The sequence below is a fragment of the Miniopterus natalensis genome, chromosome 1 (assembly GCF_054644295.1).
Source record: "Miniopterus natalensis isolate mMinNat1 chromosome 1, mMinNat1.hap1, whole genome shotgun sequence".
Taxonomy (NCBI): Eukaryota; Metazoa; Chordata; class Mammalia; order Chiroptera; family Miniopteridae; genus Miniopterus; species Miniopterus natalensis.
In genome coordinates, this window is record NC_142081.1 from 51,449,418 (window position 1) to 51,477,026 (window position 27,609).

Below are 27,609 nucleotides of genomic sequence, written 5' to 3' on the forward strand. Positions count from 1 at the left end.
TGGTCTCTGCAACCCTCTACTTCCCCCTTTCACCTCCCTGCCTGCAGACTCTTCTGGTGGGTAGGAGAAGCGCTACTCCAACCTTCCTGAATTTGGCAAAAATGGTGCCCTGGCTGTAGTCCTGTCCCAACTCTCCACTTTAAATAACCCAGCCTACTCCTGCTGAGGCTACAGAAAATTCAAAGGTGCAGCCCACAGTTACTGCTCCTGGTCTCAGAATCACCTCTCTGTTTACTTCAAATATCTTGTTGTGCCTGTTTTCCTTTGGTCTCCACGCTGTTCAGCTGTGGACCCATCTGCTTTTCCTAGATGCCTTCTGACTGTAGCCTCCACCCTTCCCCAAGCCCTGTTTGCTGGGATGCCTCCTTAGCCTCGCCCTCTGCACCCTGAAGGGAAGCACTGCCATATGCCCAGCCAGCCTCTAGATGCCACACACTGCACTTTGGCTGGGCCTCAGGGTCCCGGCTAAGCATGTATGGGCAGGGAACTGCACAGTAACCTTTACCTGCCCCCTTCTGGTTCTAACCCTTAAGCTTCTATCTTGTCCACTATTTGAATCCTCTGGGTGGCCAGCACTATACTTGGTGGAACACTGTGCCCAGCTCCCCTGTCTAAGATCTGGCATTCTGACCCTGAACCTCAGACTGGGGACTGAGGCCTGCTATTGGCTGACTGCTTGCCAAGTGGACTGTAAGCACCTGCATGCCCTTTTGCCATGCTGCTTCAAGTGGCTGGGATGTCCCCAGACCAAGCCTTCCCAATGGGTCCCATTCTCCTGTGCTGTGGTTGACCAGGACATGCCCCATCTCATTCTAACAGAAGCAATGCCACAGATCCTCAGCAGAGAGCGGCCAGCAGGAAAGACGAACGAGAGGCTCACTGAAAAAGCTACTTCTGAGTTTTCCTTCAGATCACAGTTCCATTAGTTCATTTCACATGTGAATTACCAAAGTATCAGCCATAACCATATTTAAACCCGAGTACAGAAGCACAGTCAGGACTCAAACACAAGTGAACTGGGAATGTCCATGTCATCGTATCTATCCACCTTCTGGTGAAGGTAACAACTGAGGGTGGTTACATGCAGTAAGGAAGGAGAGAAGCAAATGCATAAAGGAAACCAAGCAAAAAATCACAGGCTATCTGGAAAAAAGAACAAATAGTTCTGGAGAGAATGCTACAATAAAACTTAAACACTGTGGAGATGAGGAGGGTTCCCATGACTATGGAACAGTGTGCCTTTGACGAAGGGCTGGCACTAAAGGACAGCGGAAAGGTGAGATGTTATATCTGGAGTGGAGAAATGAAGGATCACCATGCTCTTCTAATTGCTAACAGCACTGTATTGCGGCCGCATTACCCAGGTCGTTATTCTTCGTGATGGCAGCCGCCACCCTTGTTCGTGGCCCTTGCTTGGTAAACTGATATCCAAATTTCAGGATCCTTGAATTCTCCTCGAGCATCTGGGCAATTTCCATCTCTACGGCTGTTCCCAGCTGCTGTCTCTGGTTGCAGGTGCAGACACAAGCATAGGAAGAGGAAGGAGAAAGGGAAACAGTTACTCGTGTGGGAAAGATAATGGCTACTTGTTGGACCAAAAAAACCAACAAAGAGGCAAAAGTCTCCAATTAAATGGGACAGTTACTTGAGACATTTTCTCCCATGCAGTCATTTGCTCCTTATATAGAAGCGAAACCCAACAGAGAGACAGCCAGGTCTGCTGGCATGCTAACCTGAGAGGGCTAGGCCAATTATTTATGAAGGAAAAGATGATTCCAGGTGTAAAATTAGAGCAAAACGAATACTTGGTGTTTCCAATTTCCCCAGTATGGTTTAAACAAAGGGTGTTTTGTGTGTATGTGTGTGTGTTGATCATGCATCAGTTTTCCTGATGTATAGAATAATCTTTTTTTTGTTTGTTTTTAATCTTCACCCAAGGACGTATTCATTGATTTTTGGAGAGAGGGGTAGGGAGGAAGAGAGAGAGAGAGAAAACATCTATCGGTTGTTGCCTCCCGTATGTGACCCTTGACTGGGGATCGAGCCCACAACCTGGGCATGTACCCTGACAGGGAATCAAACAGTGACCTCCTGGTTCATAGGTCAACGCTCAACCACAGAGCCACGGGGCTGGACACAAACGGTGGTTTTTTGTTGTTTTTTAATCTTCACCCGAAGATATTTTTTTCATTGCTTTTCAGAGAGAGTGGAAGGTGGGGGAGGGGGGAAAGAGAGAGAGAGAACATCCATGTGAGAGAGACATACCGATTGGTTGCCTCCCGCACGCACCCCAAATGGGGCTGAGCCTGCAACTGAGGTACGTGCCCTTGGCTGGAATTGAACCCAGGACCCTTCAGTCCACCAGCCGACGCTCTAACCACGGAGCCAAACTGGCTAGGGCCAAAGGGTGTTTTTTAATAGCAAAACTGTCTTATAGCAATCAATCCAATTACTGAATTTCCTAGTCTGGAATCCATATCCAAAAATAATTATAGGTTATCAATTAATGGGCCATTGTCTCTCAGCAGAGTCTTATTAGGAGATCCCCAAGAGGCTTTACTGTGGTTTGAATCACAGCCAGGAGAGTTCTCAAACACTAAAGGGGTTATTGGGCTATAGAAAAAGCCCCAAATTTTTTATGTTTGTGAAAAGAGGTATTTTGCTTGTCTACTGAGACACAGAAAAAGAAAAACATTAAGTAGATTTTTAAAAAATGGCAGCATCTAAAAATAAGAATTTAAAATTAAATTTAAGGGATGGAGTATTCTTTTCATACTAGATGCATTAAATACTTTTAAGTAAAAAGTACAGGCTTATTTAGAAAAAGCAAACAAAAAAGTGTATTAAATACAAAAGCTCTCTTTCACTAATATTCCCATTCCCTACAGAGAAAGACAGTTTGGCATATAGTATGTAGTCTTCTAAAAATTTCTTTGCATTGCATGTCTAGGTAACCGCATGTACATCTATGCTTTTTTCACAGAAATGGATTCTACTTGTATATTATTCTGAAACATGTTTTTATTTTAATTTTAACATTACTAACACATTTTCATGTAGGTAAATATATGTTTACTTCATCCAACAGCTGCACAGCATTCCACTGTAGTAATGAATATCTGTAGCTAGGTCCTAATGATTCTTGTTACATTGCTTTCCATTTCTACTATTGCAAAAATGCTGCGGGGAACTTCCCTCACACACACAGTATATCTGGGGGCATTTCTGCAAGTGTGCCTGGGAGGCAAATTTTAGCATGTCTTAATTTTTGATATATTACTGATTTACCCTCAAAGGTTATAACAATTTTATTCCTGCTAACAGTGTTTGAGAGTTACTGTTTTCTCTACCCTAACCAACAGGGGATATTACCAATCTTTTCATCTTTGTCAATCCAATAGGTGAAACATATATTTTACTTGTATATATTTAATTGCCTTAATTTGTTTTTCTCAAATTAAGGGTAAGAACAATTAATTTTATCATGCATTTGTATTTCTTTTTTTGGAAACTACAATATCTGTAACTTGCCAATTTTTCTCCCAGGTTACAGTTCCTGCCCTTTTTTTTGACTTGTAAATTTCTTATGTATTAGGAAATTAACCATTTGTCAAACTTGCTGAAAATACTTTGCTCAGTTTGTCTTTCTTTTTGATTACTATAAGACCTTTACCCCTTTCATACAGTTAAATTTATCAATCTAGATTTTATGTCATGTTTACAAAGTCTCTACTCCTGATTTTTTACACTTGTTTTATGATTTTGCATATTGTAATATTTAAATATTTAAATCTTGATTTCATCTTAAATGAATTTTAGTATAAGAATTAAAATAGAACATCAACTTAATTTTGTTCCGAATGCTGGCAAATTGTCTCACCATCTTTTACTTCATTTTCCTCATGATTTAAAATATCACTTGGCTGCAATATTCTCAGGTACGGCTGAGTGTTTCTGGACTGTTACCCTGCCAGTCTATTGCTGTGCCAATATTATGAAACTGGGTTGCTTTACAACATATTAAAAAATATGTATCTTTTAAATTTAGAAAACTGAAGTACAGAGTGGATGAAGGAGAAAAGTTTATGGAGGAAGTTTTGTGTCCTAGGCAAATTCTAAGGCTCAACTCCTTACTATTCATCTTTCTTTTCATTCAACAACCTGTCAAATGAGTCTCTTACAAAGATATTAACAAAATGTGGTACTTCCAGTAAGACAAAAACAGTTTCGGGAATCCACAGGGTGGAGATCAGCATTCTAAGCAACATGGGTCTATGGGAGGGAGGAGCAGCAATAAAGAGATACTGACCTCATAGTATCACGAGCAACTTTAGCTCATGACACACTTTCGAACAATGGAACTGCATTAAGGCTTGAGATCCAAGCTAAGGTCGGGCTGCCCCAGTCATGGCTTATGCCCCTAGAACAGGCCAACGTGGTGCCATCCAAAGGCAGCAGGAGCTCATGGTGGGTGTGGCTGACTGAGAGGGATAATATAAAAGTCCCTTTATTTCCCCTTACAAATCTCAAGCATTTGGGGTCCTGCACTTGGGTAACTTGAAGGCTGGTATGTTGATGGTGATACAAAGGATGTAGGAGCTGGAGAAAATTATATTGGGAGGGGGGCATATAAAAGAGGAGGAGAAAGTAATATAATGTAGGGCATCTTTCTTTCTCAGCCTGAGTCATTTATTTATTTATTTATTTTTGATTTAAGGTCTTTTGTGTTGTATAAACCCAGGGCACCAAATGAGAACCAAAATTTCTTATAATTGGGATAGTATTTATCTCTTTTTAAGTCACTGAATACAAAGAAAAAAACCAAAAGTTTAAGCATAAATTTAAAAATATATATATTTTATTGATTTCAAAGAGAGAGGACGGGAGAGGGAGAGAGAAATAGAAACATCAGTGATGACACAGAGTCATACTGATCCACTGGCTCCTGCACGGCCCTCTCCCCTGGGGATCGAGCCTGAAACCCCAGCACATGCTCTGACTGGGAATTGAGCCGTGGTCTCCTGGATCATAGGTCGATGCTCAATTGCTGAGCCATGCCAGTTAGGCTAAGCATAGATTTCTTCAGATCACCTTTTAAATTTTTTTTTTTTATTCTTAGAGGAAGGAAGAGGGAGAGAGAAACATCGATTGGCTGCCTCCCGAATGCACCCCCACTGGGGATCAAGCCTGCAACCTGGGTATGTGCCCTGACCAGGAATCAAACCAGTGACCTTTTGGTGCAGGGGATGACACTCAACCAGCTGAGCCACACAGGCCAGGGCACCTTCTGTTTTTCTTGAAGAAGCCTCTTTTCTCTATTCCAATTTATTTATTCATGAATATGCATGAATATGTGAGAAGAACTGACTGTTCTCACAGGGCACTTAAGTCATCACCCATTTACCTGGAGCCCACGCAGTGGTGGGCTCTCCGCGGGCCTCCATCTGGTGCAGCTGCCTGCCGCAAGGACACTAAATGGGTCTCAGCTGCTGGCCCCGCCTGAGGAAACTGTCTTAGGGATTAGTTTATTTCAAACCCTTCATTAGAGAGATGAGGAAACTGAGATTTACTTCTAACAGTCTATGAGTCAGTGAACAAAGTTGTGGATGGAAATCAAGTTTTGACTCTGAATTTCCTCATTCTTAGAATAATACAAAGAATTCTTCCAGTTGCTCTAGACTTAATCCTCTCTTTCTTGTCACAGGTAAAGAGAAGTCATTTCCGAGGCATACTGGGGGACTAAAGTCGAAAAATTACACAAATCCGTGCCTAGATGACTAAGAGGGGTGATGGGGTTGATGCTTTAGAGGGGATTTCTTCACATGCATCTCCAGAACAGCTTTCCAAATGCAGAGGTGTGGAGGGGAGCACAGGGGGATGACCATACACACTTAGGGGACACTCCATGCTGTGTGTCTTGGTATGTGTCCAGCTGCTAGTACACTAAGAGTCATCAGGGAGCGGGAGAAAAACCTGTTCTATTCTAAACTTCCAGGATTTCAGCTCATTCACTAGGTATAAGGTCATATTTAGCAAATAAAAATATAGGAGCCCGGCCAGACGTGACTCAGCAGTTGAGCATCGACCTAGGCTCCAGGAGATTGTGGTTCGGTTCCCGGTCAGGGCACATGCCCGGGTTGCGGGTTCAATCCCCAGTTGGGGGTGTGCAGGAGGCAGCCGATCAATGATTCTCTCATCATTGATGTCTGTCTGTCTGTCTGTCTCTCTCTCCCTCTCCCTTCCTCTCTCTGAAATCAATAAAGATATATTTAAAAAAATACAGGACACCCAGTTAAATTAGAATTTCAATAAATAACAAGTATGTTTTAGTATAAGTATGTCCTAAATACTTCATGGGTCATACTTATACTAAAATTTAATTGTTGCTTATCTGAAATTCAACTGTATTTTATCTGGCAACCCTAATTGGGTGGTATTTTACAAGGAACTAGGAACAGAGAATCAAGAACATTATTTCAGATATGGGGTTTCATTATAGACTAAACCAACACAAAATGCTAAATATACTTTGGAGTAAAATGTGCACTTTTGTCTTAGATCTCCTGGGAATATTTACGAAGTGCCCTCAGCTTCTTCCTGATACTAATCTATTCGGTAAATATCCCTGAGCTATCACTTACTTTTGGTAATTTTCTCTATCTTGTTTTTCTGCTCTCCCAATCCCTGATGACTCTTAGTTTACTAGCAGCTGAACATGTACCAAGACACACAGTATCGAGCTTCCCTTAAGTGTGTATGATCATCCCCCTGTGCTCTCCTCCACCCCTCTGCATTTAGAAAGCTGTTCTGGTGATGCATCCTTTCTGGGGAGGGTGAGGAAGGCTGCCTGTCTCCTGGTGGGGTTCCCCTGCTCCCCTGGCAACAAACCTCAGGAGTACAGGGACTGAGCAGTCCCCTTGTCCTAGTTAACAAAAAAGGAGAGTAGAGCTGTCCACGGAACCTGTTAGGGGTCTCTAGGCTTAGGCAAAAAAAGTCCTGGGTAGGACTCTGGGCTTTATCAGATCTTAGAGGGTCTAGACCAGGAAATTTCCCAGACATGCAGGGGGCATTCTCAACAGACACTTCCCCACTGTCCCTCCCACCACACCACAGGGGAATGTTCACAGTACAAGTCTCCTTGCTCTCTCCTCTTTCTGTTCCATCCCAGGGCCCTTTCTTCCTACTATACAGTGTCTAGACCCCTCGGATTCACCAAATCTCACTGCAGACACTTCCCTGTAGTCAAAGGGGCAGGGCTATATGCTGACAGCTGAGACCTGCTGTCTGTGGGCAGGAGCCAGCTGAAGCCAGCAGAGCAACCCCACAGGCACTGCAGGCTCTCCAGGGGACAGGAAGTGGTGGCTCGAAGGAAAAGCAACTTGCTCTGGCTGTTCATGGGAACCTGAGAAATTCTGTGACAGAGCTGAGATTGTGATCTCACTGTGGTTGAGCCCTGATGCTACTCTAAGGCAGGCCATCTTCTAGATCCCAAATTCCTTTCAATGGGCTCTGTGGCCAGCACAGGACTGCAGGAGCCTGGCCTGCTTTCTTTCCGCCCTGGCAACCTCTATACAGGGACAAGAAGTCTGTCTCTGGGAGTGGCCACTCTGCTTTCTCTTTGAAGCCACAGTCCCAGTGACAGGCAACAGCAAGGCTGGGACAGAATGGGTTGAGATTCCTGCTAAGAGGCAATAGTGATGACGCTGACAAAGCATCTGTCACACCTCTACCCACCTCCTCTCTTTCTCTAGTGCCCGACTAGCCCAGGGCTGGGCGCTCGCTGGCTCTTTAGGCCTCAGGCTGCCCCAGGTGCACTGCTTAACTATTAACATGCTCTCCCAACTTAGCCACAGGCCCGCAGCTGTTATAACGTACAGGAAAGCCAGAGCATCAAGTCGAGTGACAGAGCTTTGTTCCTCCATTGTGGCGTTCCTTTCACACGTATCCTGTGGGTCAGCTTACCTGGTTGTCAATCTTGATTTCCGTCAAGGTGTCATTTTCTCTTAGTGCCTCTACCAGGGCCAGGATCCCAGGTCCAGTTATAAAATTAGATTCTATGTTTAGACTTTTCAAGGTCTTGTTTACTTTCAGCATATCTGCAAAAGCCTTATTATGCAAAAAGGAAATAACCATTAGGGTTTCTAAAGAGTTATTTCCTGAATTCCCCATCCCCAAATTAAAAAAGTATTTTTTACGGTACTTAAAACCTTAAGTTAAATCATACTTTCTCCTTCAAGTAACAAAGATAATAATTTAAAACTCAAGAAAATTGTTTAGTCCAGCAGCCCAGACTTATGAATTTCACATATCTGTAAAACTAAAAAAAAAAAAACCCAAAAAAACCCCCACGATACTGACATAGGATTATCAACTTTGCTTTGTTAAATAAGGACATTAAAAAAAAAACCCAAACCCACTGCCATCTGTTATCATTATCATTATTTTATTTTATTTTTTTTTTTAAGAAAAGACATTTTAACATTAGGAAATATGTACAAAGAACATAATTTCAGAATTTTTTATTTTGTCCCTTCTAGTATGAACGGATTAAAAACAACTTTGCCACTGGCTAGCATTTAGGTGCTACTGATTTAGTCATGTTATTTCAGGTCATCCAGAAATCAGAATTCCTCAAAGATAACTCTTGGAACAAAGTCATCACTCAGAGCGACAAAGCCACTGGAGAATCCCAGTTCGAGCCCACAGATGGCACCCGTGCATCTGCTTACTCCCCTTGCTCACAAAGTTTTCCACTTCATGAGGAAAACATATAGTTTTTAAGTGACTAGAACTGCAAGAAAACAAAAAAAGATGGCCATTATCTCGAAGGATTGCTAAAACATAGAAAATAGAAAGGCTGGTGGAGAAATCAGCACAAAGCTGGTTAAGATGCCAGAGGTAAGTCCCAACTAGGGCATTTCATTAAGGAACTGCCTTAGGCCCTAGCCAGTGTGGTTCAATTGGTTGGAGCATCATCCTGTACACTGAAGGGTTGAGGGTTCGATTCCCAGTCAGGGCACATACCTAGGTTGCGGGTTCAGTGCCCAGTTGGCAGTGTACGAGGCATCCAATCAATGTTTCTCTCTCTCCCTCCCTCTCCCTCTCCCTCTCTTTCATCCTCTCTCCCTCCCCCCTTCCTCTCTCTCTAAGAAAAACAAGACAAAAAGAACTGACTTAGGAACAGATGGGACAACTAGAGCAGATGGAGAGCACTCCACCCCTCCCTGTGGCTTCCCCCAAAAAGAGCACCTGCCCACACAACTCTCAGTGAAAAATCTCCCAGGAGGAGCCTCTAGAGAGGGTGCTAGGACCTGAGAGAGAAGCAGTACAGAAACTGAGGCACCTCCAGACCATCTCCAGATACACTGTGGATGAAAGGAGGGGAGAGACAGAGGCAGCTATTGCCCAGGAATGAAACATACTGAAATCTACACTCACAGATGAAGCCCTCCTAACTGCAGCAGTTGTGGGGGACCCCCCGCTGCCTGCCAGTTCCTCATATACTCACTACAGAGAAGGTTACCAGTCAATTCACCTGCCTGCTTACAAAAGTGTTCATTCATTCATTCATTCATTTAAAAAAGGCTATTGGTCTTCTACTATTTTCCAGCAGTAGAGGAAACAAAAGTTCCTTTCCTGGGGAGCTTATATTTGAGCAGTAGGGCAGAGTCAATAATTAATTTATAAAATAGATAGCCTGTCATGTGGTGAATCAGATCTATACAACTTCTGAGGAAATGATCCTGGTTTACACAAATCAAACTTGTCCTCCAATCAGAAATCTGAATGGGCCATCAGTGATTGCCAGACGTGTTAGAAAGGCCAACACCACAAAACAGAGAAGTGTTAGGAGATACTGATGCTAAGAAATGTTAAGAGGTCAGCACTCATCCAATAGGAGCTTCAGAAGGACAACAACAAAGAAGACAAGAAAAAGCAAAAAACTATAAAATAAGAAAAAATCCCCCAGAGTTGAAGAAAGCTACAAGTTTTTATCTGAGAGTACTCACTGAGGCTCAGAGGAATGAATAAAAGAGACTCATAAGCCGGCACATACAAGTGAAATTTTAGAACTCCAAGGAAAGAGAGTCCTAAAAATTTCTAGCAAGGAAACATTAGTCAGATAAACATTAGTCACTCAATTTCAAGGCCCTTGAGGACAGGGGAGATTTTTATATATATATGTATATATATCTCCCAATAATTTATATCCCGATAATTGTAAATGCTAGGGATAAGTTTTAAATTTTGGAGCCAATCTATATACATAACATAAAATATAATGACATAAAGTGTCAAAGCTCAAATGTGTGAAAATAATAGAATAACTACAATTTGGTGCTAGAAGAGGAAGGAGGGATGGAAGGTAGAGTGAGCTTAGAAACGCCCTCATCTTTTCTAATGGGGGATCAAAAATTATCTATGATAAATTAAAAATGAAAATGTATGATGTTAGTGTTTTTCTACCTTGGTTGCATATGAGAATGATCTGGAAACCTTAAAAAATATACCAGTGCTTAGGCCCAACCCCAGAGTAATTAAGTCAAAATGTGGTGGCCTGCATAGCTACATTTTTATTTTATTTTTTTAAATCCTCACCCAAGGAAACTTTTTCCATTGCTTTTCAGAGAGAGTGGAAGGAAGAGACAGAGAGAGAGAGAAACATCAATGTGAGAGAGACACATCAATTGGTTGCCTTCTGCACACACCCTGACCAGGGCTGGAGATTGGGCCTGCAACAGAGGTATGTGCCCTTGGCTGGAACTGAACCCAGGACCCTTGAGTCTGCAGGCCGATGCTCTAACCACTGAGCAAAACCAGCTAAGGCTGGATAGCTACATTTTTAAAAGAAATTTTGATAGTATTGCAGATGTCCCCAATCCCCCCTCCCACAATCCCCCCTCCACACAACCCCCACCCCACCCCACCCCTTTACCACACTATTGTCTGTGCCCAAGGGCGGAGAGCTGCATTTTTGAAAAGCTCTCCAGGTGACTAATATTCAGCCAGGATTGACAGGCACTTTAATTAAAGTCATAAAGACAACAACTAGAAGAATGAAAAACAAACTAATAGTGATTGCTCTGGGGAATAGGACAAGGAACGTCTAAACTATTTAAATTGTTTTTATGGAGTAAAAAACAGGAAGAAGAAAAGAAAAGGAATCTAACTTGGGTTTCTCAGGCTCTGCACTGTTGACATTTAAGGCAAAGAATTCTTTGTTGTGGGGGGTTGTCTTTGTACTGTAGAAGGTTTAGCAATCTCTGAGACCCACTAAATGCCAACTGTACCCCTCCCAGTAATGACAACCAAAATTATCTCCAGACATTGCCAAATGTCCCCTGGAGGGCAGAACTGCACTGAGCTGAGAACCACTGGACTAGAAGAATAATCCTGTGTATTAGGCAGTTGCTTGAACTACAAAGGAAGTTCAAAGATTTGGACTGACATTATTGTAGAACATGTAAATCAAAGTGCATTTATTCAGCGCTGGGTCTTTAATTAGAATTAAATGTACACACTTTAATTAGAGCACCAGAGGGAATGCATCAGGCCTTTCCTTATGGACACTTCAAGCTTTGGTATTTATTTTTGTTATTAGAATAACAAAATGTCAGAGCAATAATTCTGCCTTTACAAAAAAGCTGCAGGACCTCCTGGCAAGCAGCCAGATCTTGCCAATTTCTTTTAAACTTGAGAAAACACTTTTCTCAGACTGAACAAAAGAGGGGAGACCCAGCCAAACATAACCCTGGGCTGTAGGCCCAAGTTCATTTTAGTTCAGCAAATATTTGAGCATCTATTACATGTGCTGGGGATGATAACATTAGCAAAACAAAGACTAGGTTTCTTAAATGCTATAGAAATAATTAGAGTAAAAATACATTTTTAAAGAGAAGGCTTTGCTTTCTGTACTTTATAGTGCTGTATGAAAATGTAGTTTTCTGCAGTCCCTAAACCTGTGTCATCCAGATAGTAGACACGAAAACTGGCTGTTTGAATTGAGACGTGCTATAAATGTAAAACACACACTGGATTTCAAAAGAGTATATGAAAACAATAGGGTAAAATACCTCATTATACTTTCAACTTACATTTTGAAATAATATTTTGACTATATTGGTTTAAATAAAATATATTATTAAAATTAATGTCATCTATTTCTTTCTTTTTTCTTAATCTTCAACCCAGGATGTTTTTTTCATTGCTTTTCAGAGAGAGTAAAAGGGGGAGATAGAAACAGACAGGTTGCCTCTGGCTAGGGATGAAACCTGCAACCAAGGTACATGCCCTTGACTGGAACTGAACCTGAGACCCTTCAGTCTGAGGGGCCGATGTGCCAACCACTGAGCAACACTGGCTAGGGCTCTTTTTGTTTTTTAATGTGGCTACTAGAAAACTGAAAATTATACATGTGGTTTATGTTTGTGGCTGTCATTTTATTTATTTCCTTATTTTTAAAAAATATGTCTTTATTGATGTCAGAGAGAAGAAGGGAGAGGGGGAGAGAGAGACTGAAACAGCAATGATGAGAGAGAATCATTGATCGGTGGCCTCCTGCCACACCCCCAACTGGGGATCAAGCCTGAAACCCGGGCATGTGCCCTGACTGGGAATTGAACTGTGACCGCCTGGTTCATAGGTCGATGCTCAATCATTGAGCCATGCCGGCCAGGCATGTCATTTTATTTCTATTGGACAGTGCTAAACTAAATTCTTGATTTTTCTAGGGCACCATTGTTAATAGTAATAGCATTTTTTACATATTAGGGCCTTTTCTCTACATTGGTATTCAGTGAGGGCAAGTTCTGTTAATACTCACTTCTATAGTTGTGGTTATATGGAAGTACTTGGCACAGGTACTAAACTAAACTTGATTATAGATCACTTAAATTCACTTCCTGGCTTGACCACAGGCTGTATAATCTTAGTTAATTTACTCAACCTCTCTGAGCCTCAGTTGCCTCATCTGTAAAATGGGGATAATGCAATCTCACATACACATAGTTTGTCTATATGCCCAGTGATCCACAAGTGCCTCATTGAATCAGTTTTTGAAGCTTACATAAAAAGGTGTCTTGAAGTTCTTTGCTTTAATGCTGACTTTTACTTCGCAACAGTGAGGTGTTCAGTCATAAACACAGTCTAAAGATCTCTGTTGCCTGTGGGGTAATGTCTTTCCTGATGACAGCACAGCTGAAAGAGGAATCATCTGGGGGCATGCAGGTGAGAGCTGGGCCATCTTGGCATAAAGCCAAAACAGGCTTTTCTCTTCACACCCTGAAGGACAGCAATTCTTCCTCACAACTGTATGGTACGCTTGCTGCACTGTCTACATTCAACACATAGTTGTTGCATTAAAAACAGTATCAAAGAGATTATTTGGAATTTACTAAGTTCACTTAGAAAGTTACCTATCTGACCTAGAGTAGGTTAGATTACTTACTAGTAGTGTTGACAATAGATTATAAACTATTTCCATCCCTGCCACTTTACTCTAAATAATATATTAAATAGGAGTGACAAATCATTTTTTTATTCATCTCTTTAGTCGCTTACATCCAAAATGCACTGTGAATATTTTTGCTTTATTGAAAACAAATCTAAAAAGCAGAGATTACATACAATCATATACAAATAAGAATCATTAAATTGTTAATTTCACCTTACCAATGATCTGGTTGTGCTTTTTTTCTAATTTAATGATAGGTTTCAAATTCAAAACTGCTTGCAACTTACAAATTTAGATATGTAATAACTGCTGGTGAAAACATCAGTTTTGTAGCTTAGTCCCTCTTTTACATGCGTGTTTATGTAATCATGGAAATACTCTCTATTGCTGAGAGGTTGGAGGGCACACTCATTTATTCAACAAGTGTTTTTCAAACATCAACCCTGTGCCAGCACCAAAACTTTCATATTGTCCCTGTTAATGGTATTTTAGATCTTCCAAAAAGACATGCTACTTTATTTTTTATTATTTCTTTCAATCCTCACCTGAGGATATCTTTTCCATTGACTTTTAGAGAGAGGAAGGGAGAGAGAAAGGGAGAGAGGGAGAGAGAGACATTGATGGAAGAGACACACACCTACTGGTTGTCTCCTGCATACACCCCGACTGGGCAGGGATAGAATCTGCAACCCAGGTACCTGCCCTAGACTGGGAATCAACCCAAGACCCTTTGGTGCATGGGCCGAAGCTCTAACCACTGAACCACACCAGCCAGGGCAAGACATGTTACTTTATTGACAAAGTAACCGCTTGAGCTAAAGCCGACCCAAGACATGTTACTTTAAATCATACCATCAAGTGAAGAAAACTTCTGTTTTTCTAGCTGAGCATTAGATGCTGTAGACCCACAGGGTGATACTTAGGCTCCTGATAACTGACATATTTTAGCAAATGTCTGACAGAGAGGCACTGCATGTAAATAAGTACAGCACAGCTTGATGGTGAAGCATCGTGGTTGTGGAACCAAAAAGACCTGATGGTGAATCCTGACTCTACTGCCTACTGGCTGTCTCACCTTGGAAAAGTGGATTAACCTCTCTGAGCCTCAGACTGCTCATATGTTAACGTGGGAACTAATAATAGTACATACCTCATAGTAATATAGTGGGGATTAGGTGAGATGACATGTGTAAAGCATAGAGATCAGTGCTGGAATTTACTAATCGCTCACGAAATGTTAGCTATTAATAGGAGGAATAATACTGATGATGGAGGGTAGTAGTATTTAATTGGGTCAAGGGGCTTCCTTACTTAGCTGAATTACCTAAAGTGTATAGAAGGAACAGGGCTTTGGTTGTTTTATTTTCATACTCTGGTTAACAATGTCAAACAAAAAACGTTTCAAGATTTGGTTGTTAAAATATTTTTGAAACATATTAATCCATTTTGAAGATTACAATGAAACATACTTTAATATTTTTTATATAATAGTGCCAAGTTCCTGTAGGATTTGGGGACTTATAACATCCATTAATTGTGACAGGATATTACTGTAGATATAAAAGTTTCAGAAAATTTGTACTAAGCCCAGAACAAAATCCAAATATTTGTTTAGCTAAATGCCTAATCTAATCCTGTTTCTTTCTCCTAAAAGTGTACTGCTAACAAAGTTCCACTTAATTCAAAGTGCTTGACAACTGGATTCTGTTTTATTGTCTCATTATAACTTATTTTGTTTATTAACTGTGTAGAAAATAAATTTACCAGATCTAAAAATTGTTCATAAGACAAATTAAAGAGTTTATAATAAATTTCATCTTTTCATGTTATATTTTTAAGAATTTTACTCACAATTGCCACAGGGTCATTACTGCGGGTTGCAGCCAGGCTGAACTTCTTTACATGAGTGTTGGTCTCCAGAGCCTTGGCAAATTCCTTCAGGGTTGGAATTGGAATGTTCTAAAATGAGGACAGTACATATAGTTGATAAACCCAGTTGCAGCACCTTTCTCCAAAGCTAAGGACCCATAGCTTTTAAGTACTTTATATATTTAGATGACTAATTGCATGATAACCCCTCTAAAGGACATTTATCACTCATCTTCCTGCAACCAAGCCATCCCTAACCAATAGCAACACTTAGTGTCAAACAAGGAAACTTAACACGTGACATTCCAACATTACCTTTTTGTTACTAACCAAGAAATTATGCACAAACCATATTCCCCTCTTCTCTTTCATTCTCTGTATTCTAACCAGACTGACCTACTTGCTATTCTTTTAATATACCATGGTCTTTCCCTTCTCCATACCTTTAGATATGCTTTTTCCTTTGCCTGGAAATTCCTTTGTCCTTTCTCTGATTAGTTCCTACACTTTAAGACCCAGCTAAAATATCATCTCCTTTGTTTACTGGCTCTTATAGGCAGGATCAAAGTTTTTCTTACCTGCAATTCCATAACATTTGGGGGCTTACCACATCATGTTTGAATTATTTGTTTAGTGCTTTTCTCTTAATAATAGGTTCTTCAGAATAGGCAAAATGAATCTTACTCCCTCTTCTACAGCACTTAGCGTGGTACTGACCACTGGGGAGGGGACAATATGGGGCACAGCTAGAGGTTGGTATGAATCCTACATGTGCTACAGGCTAGTTCTGTGACTGTGAGCAACTTTACCTCTTTAAGTCCCACTAAGGATTAAATGAGATGAATTTCAAGTATTTAGCAAAAAATCTGGTACATAATGAGTACTCAGTAAAAGTCAGTTATTATTATTAAATGCTAGAAATTGGCCCAAAAAGAATGAACAAAACAGATGTCAAAGATGTTTTGTTGACATCACACACACACACACACACACACACTCCTCCATTTGAGAGTAACATGACCTATTGCCAAATAGAATAAAGTGTAAGTGACAACATGTGACTTCAGAGAATAAGTCGTAACATGCATAGTGGCTTCCTGACTGTCCTCTTTCTCTTGGATCGCTCACTTAGGGGAAAGCCGGCTGTGGTGATGTGAGGACACTCAGGCGGCCCTGTGCAGAGGGCCATATGGTAAGAAACTGAGGCTTCCTATAAACAGCCACATGAGTGCACCATCTAGGAAGTAGATCCTCCTGCCCAGCCGAGCCTTTAAGATGATTGCAGCCCTGGCTAATAGCACCGCTACAGCCTCATTTGGAACACTGAGCCACAACCACCCCGCTAAGTCACTCCCTGATTGCTGATACTCAGAAACTGTGTAAGATAATAAATGCTTCTTTTCTTAAGCCTGTAAGCTTTGGAGTAATTTGCTATCAGCAATAGGTAACGAGTACACTATGTTTAATATAAGTACTGTTACTGTTTTCAAGGAATTCTAGAAATCACTTTTTTTTAAAACTCACTTCTTCTTTTGAATAGGATATGTTGCCTCAAAATCAGTGACTCAAAAGATTTCAAACAGGTAATCAGTTATCTCCATTACGTTTTCTAAACTCATGATAAATCAAGTGACTTACGACAATCATAATGAGATACCTTAATGTTGTTGAGGTTGACTTCTTGGAGGCTGGGATCGTTGGCTTTCATCTGCTGCAGACTTACTTCCACATTTGTGGGGTTGGGTGGTTCCTCAAATACAGGCTTGACCTTTTCGCCTTTGACCACATCTCGAGGTTTTAATAAAAAAATAAAAAAAAAAAGAGCTCTCCTGTCAAAATCAGTGATGATTTCCTCCAAATGACCTTTCTTTCATATGCTCTGATTCTAATAATACTATAGTATCAGTGACAGAAAGCTTATTCTCAACTAAGCAAGCATGGGAAAGGTATGGCTCTGAGTTACAATTTCCAAGGTTGATGTTTCTCATCCGCAATGAGAAGTCTCAGTAGCTGATACCGTGTGAAGCCAAAAGTGCAGGAGACTCTACAGCAAACTCAAACCTCAAAAAAAAATCCCTGGGCAGTTATTGCTGCTCCAAGTGGACCTCTTTCAGACTATAATAACCAAATCCTAGGATCTGAGATGCAAAAAAGAAATGAGTCTCCTCATTTCCCAACCTTTATACGTCTCTGGCTTTCTGGCCATAACCCATGCTCCTCTGATTTCCATGTGGAAGGCAGGGGATATATAAAATATCTCTGTGACTTCCTCTCAGTTTTGAACCTAAAACTGCTCTAAAAAATAATATTTTGTTTTTTAAAGTTAATGATATGTATGTGTATGTATAAAAGCCAAGAAGTTTAGGCACCAGACTTTTAATAGCAAACATGCTGTCAGAATGTTACCCTTTCATGTTGAAATTAACGAAGAACATTTTTCATATGTACGCATAAGAAACCAGAAAGAAAATAAAAGGAATATTGCTCATTGGGTAAATTATCCAATATTAATGATGATTCATAAATATGCTGCTGAGACTAGAAAACATCTCCCAAGTTTTCATCAAAGACAATAAAGTATAATTAACCTCAGAAAAGCTGTGATCTTTGGTAAAGCTGGATCACGTTGTACCAACATTACCTGATTATTAGTCTGTCCCTACTACGGGTAGATAAGTTCCTTTTCTCTTTTCCTTTCATCTTTTCTCTTTGTACCTAAGCCTAGAACACCCCTGACATATAGCAGGTATTTGAAGGATGACTGATGAGTAAGTGGGAAAGTCTAATGAACGGACACTTCTCCAGGAAACGTTGACTGGAAGAGAGTGGTCTGGCACTTTCTGTGCCAGGAAATCCATCCCAGTGTATCTTTTATGTTCTCTGGGGGAAGTGGGTATTTAAATTCTAATAATAAGCATCCATTAGTGAGACAAAAAGACACTCAAATAGAGAAAGGAACTTATCTGAGGTACTAGGTTGATTTAAACAATCTTAGGAACCTGAAACTCTGCTTGCATTCTGTTCTGACTACGCAACCTTTCTATCAGAATTTTATCTTTTTACTGAAGGGACCTACCAACAGAGTGTATTTTGGACAAAACAACTGATTGTTACTAGTTACACTGCCAGACAGAGCTCCCTTTATCAGCTACTCTATTCTGGTTTGATTGCCCCGAGCCCAGTGATCCTTGGTGAACTGACAAAAGCCACCTTCAAAGCCTGTAAGACAGAAGTCTGGATTCACTAGGAGGCCCAGTCGGCAGGCCTTTCTCCTCCCAGCAACACCACGAGGCTCCCAAGACTCACAGAACCACAGGCTCCACGTCAACTTACTTCTCACAGGCCCTTTGCCACCTTTAGTGTCAGATGTTTCTTCATCAAACTTTGGATTATTGAGCAAATTGTGTACTCCAAGAACAGCTGAAAGCAAAGAAAATCAGTGAATAAACATTAAGTTTGGGGAAACATGTTAGGCTATCCACATTGTTAATTTGTTCCTTGAAGAACAGTTCTTTGTATCATAAAGATAAGTCTCCAGGCCCCCATTCCCTTGCATAATGTGTAGTAAGTGTATAGTGTTAAGCTTATATATTAAAAAACCAAAAAACCTCCTTGTAAGAACACCAGCAACCTTCACCGGTCTTTCTACATCTGTACCTGTGACACCATGTAGGATCTGAGGGACAATGGTCTAGTTAGGGCCCCAAATTACTGAAAATCTGCTGAGACCTCCTAGTAGACTCAACTCTAGCTTTCTCATCTGTAAAATGTGAGGGTAGGACTGAGTCTAAGGATATTTTAAGATCTAACATTACATAGATGATGGCATGTATTTTTCCAGAGACAAACAGCAGAAAGATCATGGGTCTCTTTCAATGTAAGCCTCACCAAGAGAAGCTGCCCTTTAGAGACCAGAGCATCCCAGTGCGGAAAATAAAAGGAACTCCAGCAACAGAAGGCTAAGCAAGCAGAGATTTGAGTCTCCAGTATTACATGGACCTGGCACCAGGAGGCAGCACAGTATGCTAGAAACGGCACTGGGGCAAGTGAACACCGGGCAGGCTAAAGCTGCATCTGCGTCCAGCGTTCCCTTTGCTAATAACATTACGGGTGGCCACCTGGTGAGGGATCCCAGCATAGATCCTCTGTTAAGAGGTGGCAGAGGCGCGCCTCTGAGGTCCTCGTCAGCTGCGACTGTAATCTGCACATTAGAAGGAGGGAGGCGGCCGGCACACCACCAGAAAGAGCAAACGTCTAGAGCCAGCAAGTCTAGGGGTTAAGGGGGGCACCCAGCAGCAGTCAGCCAATCTGAATCCTGTCATGCACTACCTGTGTGACTTGAGAAGTCACTAAACACCTCTGAGCCTCAGTTTCCTCACCTGTAAAAGAGGGGTAATTATACTTAACTTACTACAAAGATGAAATGACTGCCCTGGCTGGCGTGTTCAATGGTTAGAGTGTCAGCCTGAGCACCAGAGGGTCACAGGTTTCATTCTCACCCTAGTCAAGGCATGTGTGGGAGGCAACCAATCCATGTGTCTCTCTCACATCTATATTTCTCTCTCTCTCCTTCACCCTCCCCCCTCTCTAAAAGTCAATGGAAAAAATATCCTTACTCCTCAGATGAGGATTTAAAAAAAAGAGAGATGAAATGACTTCCTATGCGTCAGGCACTGTCCTAAGTGCTTTACAAATTCTTGTTATTAAGAATTTGTCACTGTGTTCCTGGCACTGTCTAGGGGGGAAGATGCCCTATTTGATAAGCACAGGCCACTGAGACCATCCAAAAAACATATCTTGCTTCGGGCCCATACTCACCAGTAACTTCAAATTATAATTTGGCTCCCATTGGCAAGTGTTAATTTTTTTGTTACCCGTTTCCTGTGAACCTGGCTAGTGAATCAGTCCCCTGGCCCCAGTCAGACTGCTACTATGTGCACTGACAAGACCAAGTCTCCAGACCAGTGCAGCTGAGAACTAGACTGGTGAGGGTGGTGACCATAGCAAAATATGGCCACTGAGGGGGTGCTCCGTTGATGAGCCATCTGTCATTCTGCTCTCGGTCTGCTGGAGTAACATGAGCAGGGCATTGACATTCTTTCAAAGGCTGGTTGTCCACTCACCCAGGGTCTCTACATCTTCCAGAGAGTGCCACCCTAGAGAAGATGCTGCGACCCACCCTCACTGGGCTTCCTCCTGAGTGCCGAGGGGCACTTGCTGAGGGAGCAAGGCTACGTAAAATAAACAAGACAGGTTTTGGGGGGTATTATCCCCCTAGTTTTACAGCATGAATATCAGGATCTAGTATCTTCCAAATGATGGGTGTCTATCTCTTTCTTCCTTCTGAGGCATTTCCTGGGACTTTAAGCCCAGTTCTGCATTCTCCCTTTGGGCAATTCCAGCACAGACCAGGAGGCAACAGTAACCATAACATGATCCCTCCACAGCAACCACAGGGCTAAGAAGACTGGTCACTGCAAAGCACCTTCCTGACTGTGTGGCACAGGTGCCTCAACTGCTGCAGTGACTTCTGAGAGGTGTTCAAATATGTGAATTTAATACTGATCACCGATATCACAGAAGGAATGAAAATGTAGCTGGAATGGTTTGCATACTATTAGAATAAGGCATTGTTGGTTCTCAGGGGAGGAAGGAGATTATAATGAGATGTCTTCCCAATGGAATAAAAATGTGAAAATTCTTGCTAAAGCTATGAGCTGTTTTGTGTGTTGTTTTTTTTAAATTTTATTTTTGTTTAAAATATTACAGATGTCCCTTTTTTTCCCCAATGACCCGTTCCACCCCATCCCAGCCCCCTCCCCAGTCCTTCTCTCCATCATTGTCCATGTCCTTGGGTTGTGCATAAATTCTTTGGTTACTCTCTATGAGCTGTTTTTTAAAGCATCTCTCCTGTGATGACCTAATGACCCTAATAATCTATATATCCATCCCATCTGGAAAAAAGTACATCCCATTGGTACACAAATATGCTGGTATATGCATGGACTCTTTCTTGAGTGATAGACAAGAAATGGGAGGGGGCTTAGGTAATTAAGGTGAGAGATTTACTTACATTACATATTCTTTTGTACTTTTGGGATTTTTTCTATCTGCATGTATAACCAATTCAAATAATAATGCTAATAATTATTATATTGTTGCTACTGTTAAGAAAACTAAAAAAAAAGTCAGCAGATTGGGCTGAATGTGGATTTCCCGTGCTGAGTGAACCTAACGGTAAATCACTCCTGTTCCATAGTCAGGTTTAACCGAACTCTTAGTGGGGATCAAAATGGAACAGCGAATGGGGGAGAACGAGAACTTCATGGAGATTTTGTGATGATAAAGTGCCAAATGTGAAAGCTCTTTAGAAAGCATAAGGGCTGTTACTTTATTGTGTAAGTTCTCAGCACTCCTTCATCTTTGTTCTCTGATTTCTCAAGGAAAATCTTGAGTTTGGTAGGATGGGAATTTTGGGGACATTTTATAGCTGAAATACAGCAGAATGTTTGCTCAGAGAGGTTAAGTCACCCGTATCAAGCCTTACAGCTACATAAAGACTGAAGTCAACCAGGTATTATAATAAAAATTAGTAGCTACAGAAAAGCTCAAATGCCACTGCCATGGGTGCCGCCTGGAGGTAACAGAGCCAGACAGGAAAGTGACCCAAAGCAGAGGACTAACCTGCAAGATCGTAGAGTTCAGTGTCGGAGGCACTGGCCAAAGCTTCTTCCAGTTCTGGATCAAGGGTCACTTTTTCTTCTTTACGAGTTTCTATGGGCTTTTCTTTGGGGATGAAGACTCTCCCTTTAAATCAGAAGAAAAACAAAAACCATTGTGTGCTGCTGCCTGATTGTAGGGTAAGTGGACCCACCAGAGAATGCAGCTCTGGCCATTAAGAATCGAGTTGTTAAGCCACTGCACATCCAACTGGAATGCCTTAATTGCTGGGATGATGCCAATATCAATAATCCACAATTAGAGGGAAGGAAGGTCAGAGGAGGAATCCAGCATTCTGCAACACTGAGATCCACGGAGACTGCAGTCCTTAAACACAGAGAGAAATGGCTTCTACCTCCCTCCCTCCCACTGAGCAGCAGCATTGCACTTAGACGTGGGCAAGGGGTGCCCTGCCATGGTCCCCACGCTTTAAAGAGTCCAACTCTGGTCTACTCTGGCTGTACTCCCCCACACTGCTTCTGCCCCACCAAGGGAAGAGACATAGGACAAAGGGACATTCCCATCCAGGATAAAGGCCACCTGCTAGAACACACCCCAGGCACCCGGGACCCTGGAATTCTTTGCCTAAAGAGCCCTGACCCTGCTTCCAGGGCCTGCATGAATCCCATCTCTATGTCCACCCTCCTGAATGCAGGTCACGCTGCTGGGATGTGCACTCCCAGGCCAAGGGGAGGCTGTTTGTGGGCGAGTATGAATGAAGCTTGGATATCAACACATGGCTGAGGTGACAACCATGTGTGCTTGAGGTCCTAGCAGCAAAGGACAGACATCCCTGTGTGGAACTCTTGGAAGTCCAAGAGGACTGGCCTAGGTATATGTGTAGGATATAACATATTTTAACAGTTTAACTTTTAAATATTTGTGGTGTGTTTTTAAAAAAAAAAAAAAAAGGCACACAGGCTTCTACTTGTGTTCTTGTCTTGGACCCTGCAAATATTTGGGCCAGATTCATCCAAATGGTCCCAGGATTCTTGAGGAACAAACTGGTGATTATCGAGAGTTTTCTTCTCACCAACAGACTGTAGACCAGTAGGATGCTATATCTAGGACCACCTGACTAGGCAGTGACTTGGGGACACAGCCACCTCTCTAGAGCATACCAAAGTCAGCCTGATTTAAAATAAAAAATCAGGGCTGTCATACTCAGAGACATGGAGATCTGAGCAGTAGGGCACTCTCTGCTTCCCACGCACACATTCTTCTGTCAGTTGGACTGCATTTTACTTTGCCCCCACTCACTTCTGAATATGCCAGTATCTACAACACCCCCACCCCACCCAAACCTCTACACTAATAATCACATTACTGGGAGGATGGTACACTTCCTAGCCTAAATTTCAGCCAGGCCAGTACACCCATATCCCACATGGGCTTATAAAGGTGAACCCAAGACACTCCAGGGCCACATAGCAATACCCCAGACCTCATGTTCTTTCCGTTTCCTCCTGGCTTTGACTCTTGGCTTTTCTCTTTTTTGGAGATGCTTTTACTCCTTGGTATGATCTCTGAAATTGGTCTCCATTTTGATCTTTAGAGTTCCCTAAATAGCTCCCCCTCCAATCCTTCTCCTCTTTGTCACCTTGGGTAGAACAGACAGCTGGCTTCAGCTTCTGCCAAATGGGACCCAAGTTCCTTCCAGGTCTCCTTGGCCAGTCTGGACTGCCCACTCTCACAGGAAAGGAAAGGGTCAAACCCAAAGTCAGTACCTCTCCCTCATGAAAACTCTCCAGGAGACATCCCTGGTTACAGGCGCTGAATACTTCCTGATGCTTCACCAGATCTTCAAATGGTTGCATAAGGGAACAGGGGCAGGCAGAGCTGGGCACCTGAAGAGGCCCCACTCCTTGTGATCAGGCCAGGGTATCCCGGCCATAGGTCTCTACCTCTGACATTCATATAAGCTTTCTGAGAAAATTTTTTCATATTTCCTTTCTAAGAAAGAAAGAAAATACCCTGGGAGACAAAACAGGAGAATGGCCAGAAGATAGAAAAGCAAAAAAATAAATTAAAAAATCAACCAATCAATAGCATCTCAGACACTGGAGCTTATCCTGACTTATTTTCACAGTATCTGCAACCTGAAGCATTTTTTTTTTTTGGCTCGTATAATATTGAGTCTAGAGTCAAAATAGGATTTCTAAGTTGTTAATTCCCGGTACTGTTTAGGATTACTCTCAGCACTAGCACAGGTGGCCCACAGCTATCAGTATTCAGGACAACTGCTGCTGCACATCCATTTCCTGGTGTCCAACCAAGTAAGTTCTCAGTGAATGAAGCTACGGCGGAGAGTTAAATGTAGCCCAGGAACTGAGGGCCCAGGCACATGGCCTTCAGAACTGAGGCTGTGCCACCCCTCTCTTGAGGCCCTCACCACAGCCTCCCATGGCTTCTAGAGCATCCACTGGTCCTTCCTGGGGACCTGAAGACGCCCTCCCCCCATCCCTCTGCTCTGTCTGGAAAACTTGTTCTCATTTTCCTCAATTATGTTGCTTCTCAACCTTCTCCTAAGCCACCTGTACAGCTGTATACCCCTTTTGTATCCCCATTTATTACTCAGGCTGCTCCTAACTCTGCGTGAACCATCCGTAGATTAATCTGGATTGAGAAGGAATTGACCACAGCCACTCCTCAGACCTCTACTCTGAGAACAGAAGACAACTGCTTTCCTCTTATTCTGTCACTACCCCAATATCAGGTATTAACAGGAATTTTATTGAAAATTTGACATTGTAATTTATTTTTTCTTTCACAACTAAATTAGTCCAATAGCAACTATGTTGTCATAGAAAGAGTTCCGTATTTGTACGGTAATCCTTGGTTATTTGCCTTGTTTGTCACTGTTCAACTTTACTTTTTTTTCTTTTTTTAAATATATCTTTATTGATTTCAGAGAGAGGAAGGGAGAGGGAGAGAGAGAAATAGAAACATCAATGATGAGAGTCATTGGTTGGCTGCCTCCTGCACAACCCCTAGTGGGGATTGAGCCCGCCACCCAGGCATGTGCCCTGACCGGGAATCGAACCTCAACCTCCTGGATTCTAGGTAGATGCTCAACTGCTGAGTCACGCCAGGCCGGGAAACTTTACTTTCTTAATAAAATGATATCATTGGTGCATGGCTCAGGGGAGAGCCTGGATGCCGTGTAAGCGGAGGCAGCATTGCTGTGACTCAGGCCAGCAGGGGAACTGTGTTCCTGCGCCCCCTCCCCCCGCATGGTCATGATACAGAAGCTCAGAGATGGCATTCATTCGAATCTATATTTATCAAGTGCCTCCCCTGTGTCAGTTTCTGTGCCAGGATGCAAGAGACAGTCCCACTGTGGAGATCTCAGTCTAATATGGAAAAACACACAAAACCCGAAATAAACAAATAAAAGGATAAACACTGTCAAAGGGCTGTGAAAGTAATAAATGAGAGTCATGGCAGAAAGAAGGGGTCTATTTTATTATTTTATATTTTATTTTATTTTGTCATTTTTTTTTTTTTTTTTTTTAAAGAAGGGGTCTATTTTAGACAGAGAGGTCAGGGAAAGCTAGAGGCCTGGACATTTAAGCTGAGACTTAGAATGTAAGAAACGAGGATGTGGGTCAGAGAGAAGAGTCCACAAGAAGACCCTGAGATGGGAAAAGAACTTGGTAGGTTTGGGGAACTGAACAAAGATATTGGGGCTGAGGCTTAGTGAAGGAAGGCAGTCAGAGAGGTGGGCAGGGCGAACTCTCCCAGGACTCTGAGGACCACAGTGAGGATGTGGGGCTTTAAGCAGGGAAGCAACAGGTTCTGATTTGTGTTTTAAAAAGGCTGTGGTTGCCATGAGGTTATCAATGATCTCATTAGTACCTATGGGCCCAAGCTGCCATCTATAGCTGAAGAACCTGGACAGGTGATTAGTATACACTTTTTTTCTCCAAAGGGGCTCAGGGTCGAGAGCTCAGAACTTCTCCTGAGAGCCTTCCCAGGTCTATCATAGTGTCTCTCTTGCTAGACCACAAGGTCCCTGAGGGCAGGGCACAGGGTCTTACTCACTGTGGTCCCAGTACCTGGTACTTGGCTCTGCACAGAGGTTGCAAATGCTGAGTGAATGAATGGTTTACTGCACTGACCTGTAAAGGTACCACCTAAAGCAGGGGTGGCAACATTTTTTCTGCCGAGGGCCATCTGGAAATTTATATCATCATTCAAGTGCCATACAAAATTATCAACTTAACAATTAGCTATGAAAAAAGCTCCTAGATTTATTGAATTTCAAGTCTCACCTGAGGTTGCTTTGGCAGGGCCAGACCAAGTGATTTTGCAGACCCTATGTGGCCTGTGGGCCAGGCATTCCCCACCCCTGACCTAAAGGAACAGAGCCAATGCCTAGACATGGAGTAGACTTCTGCAGTGGGTAAAGCACCAGGCTAAGAGAACCACTCACGTCTTTTGAGCACAACTCTACTTCTCACTTCCAAAATTTTTTCTTGGGGAGTTAAGAATTTTTTTTTAATAGAACTAATTTGAGTACCATCACACTCTGAGCATTCATTTAATTAGCCTCCATGCTTCTTTTTCATTTAGTTAATAAACTTTATTTTGAGGAGCAGTTTTTAGGTTCACAGAGGAAAGTACCGAGAGTTCCCATTTACTCCCTGGCCCCACAAGGTCAACCTCCCCCTCTATCGGTATCCCACAGCAGAGTGGTACATCTGTTATAATCAATGAACCTATATCAACATCATTATCACCCAAAGCTTATAGTTTACATTAGAGCTCATTTTTGGTGGTGTACACTCTATGGGTCTGGGCAAATGTCTACACTGACATGTATCCATCAACCATGATTCTTTTTAACACCGAATCCAGTTTATGGGCTTATTTCCCATTCCCAGGTCAGGTCCCTTGCTTGACCTTCCACGACAATACATTAGGAGTACCTTTGTCCCAAGACATGCCACCTGTGGTCCTTACCTTTCTTTTCTCCAGTGAATGGCACAAAGTCTTCCCTGTCTTTCTGTTCCAAAGCTTCCTTCTCCAGGTACATGAGGAGGTGCTCACGGTCAAACGGGCCAGTGGCTGCTTTCTGTGTCTGGTCTTTCTGTCGGAATCCAGCTGGCAGCAGGGCACTCTGATAAGACAGAGGTGTGAGCAGAAAGGTGTCTGCCAAACTGAGACTTTGTTACCCCCCTCCTCTGCTGTACATGGGGGAAGCGTGGAGAAGGACCTATGCAGAGATGTGGGGATGTGGGTGTGAGCTGAGGGTGGGGTTCTCTGGCATATATAATATCCTGTGCTGACAGGAAGACTCCCAATGAGTGCAGGCAGCACACAGATGGCTGGAGCAGCCTCTGGGTCTTCTGCAGCTGCCTTCTAGAATGTGATGGCAAAAGGCCAGCCTCCCTTCACAGCCTTATAGATGCCACTTAGATTTCGCCAGATCTGCACCCAAGGTGCTCCCTGGCATGCATAGGGAGACTCTACAAAGGAGTCAATATGGGTACACTCTCTTATTTCTAACCCCTCTCCTGGGGAAACATCCAAGCAGGTAAGTGAATATTATGGTAGATGTTCAT

General features: G+C 42.3%; 1 protein-coding gene across 1 annotated transcript in view; it reads right to left on the reverse strand.

Annotated features, from left to right (window-relative positions):
• Positions 1-27,609, reverse strand: part of TMOD2 (tropomodulin 2) — a 44,732-nt gene that overhangs the window by 2,611 nt on the left and 14,512 nt on the right. The window contains exons 3-9 of the mRNA XM_087821419.1: positions 27,008-27,164; positions 22,007-22,129; positions 18,656-18,742; positions 16,980-17,110; positions 15,305-15,412; positions 7,963-8,106; positions 1,361-1,505 (exon numbers count right to left, since the gene is read on the reverse strand). Of these exons, the coding sequence (XP_087677545.1) occupies positions 1,361-1,505; positions 7,963-8,106; positions 15,305-15,412; positions 16,980-17,110; positions 18,656-18,742; positions 22,007-22,129; positions 27,008-27,164 (895 nt within the window). The remainder of the gene's footprint in view (positions 1-1,360; positions 1,506-7,962; positions 8,107-15,304; positions 15,413-16,979; positions 17,111-18,655; positions 18,743-22,006; positions 22,130-27,007; positions 27,165-27,609) is intronic.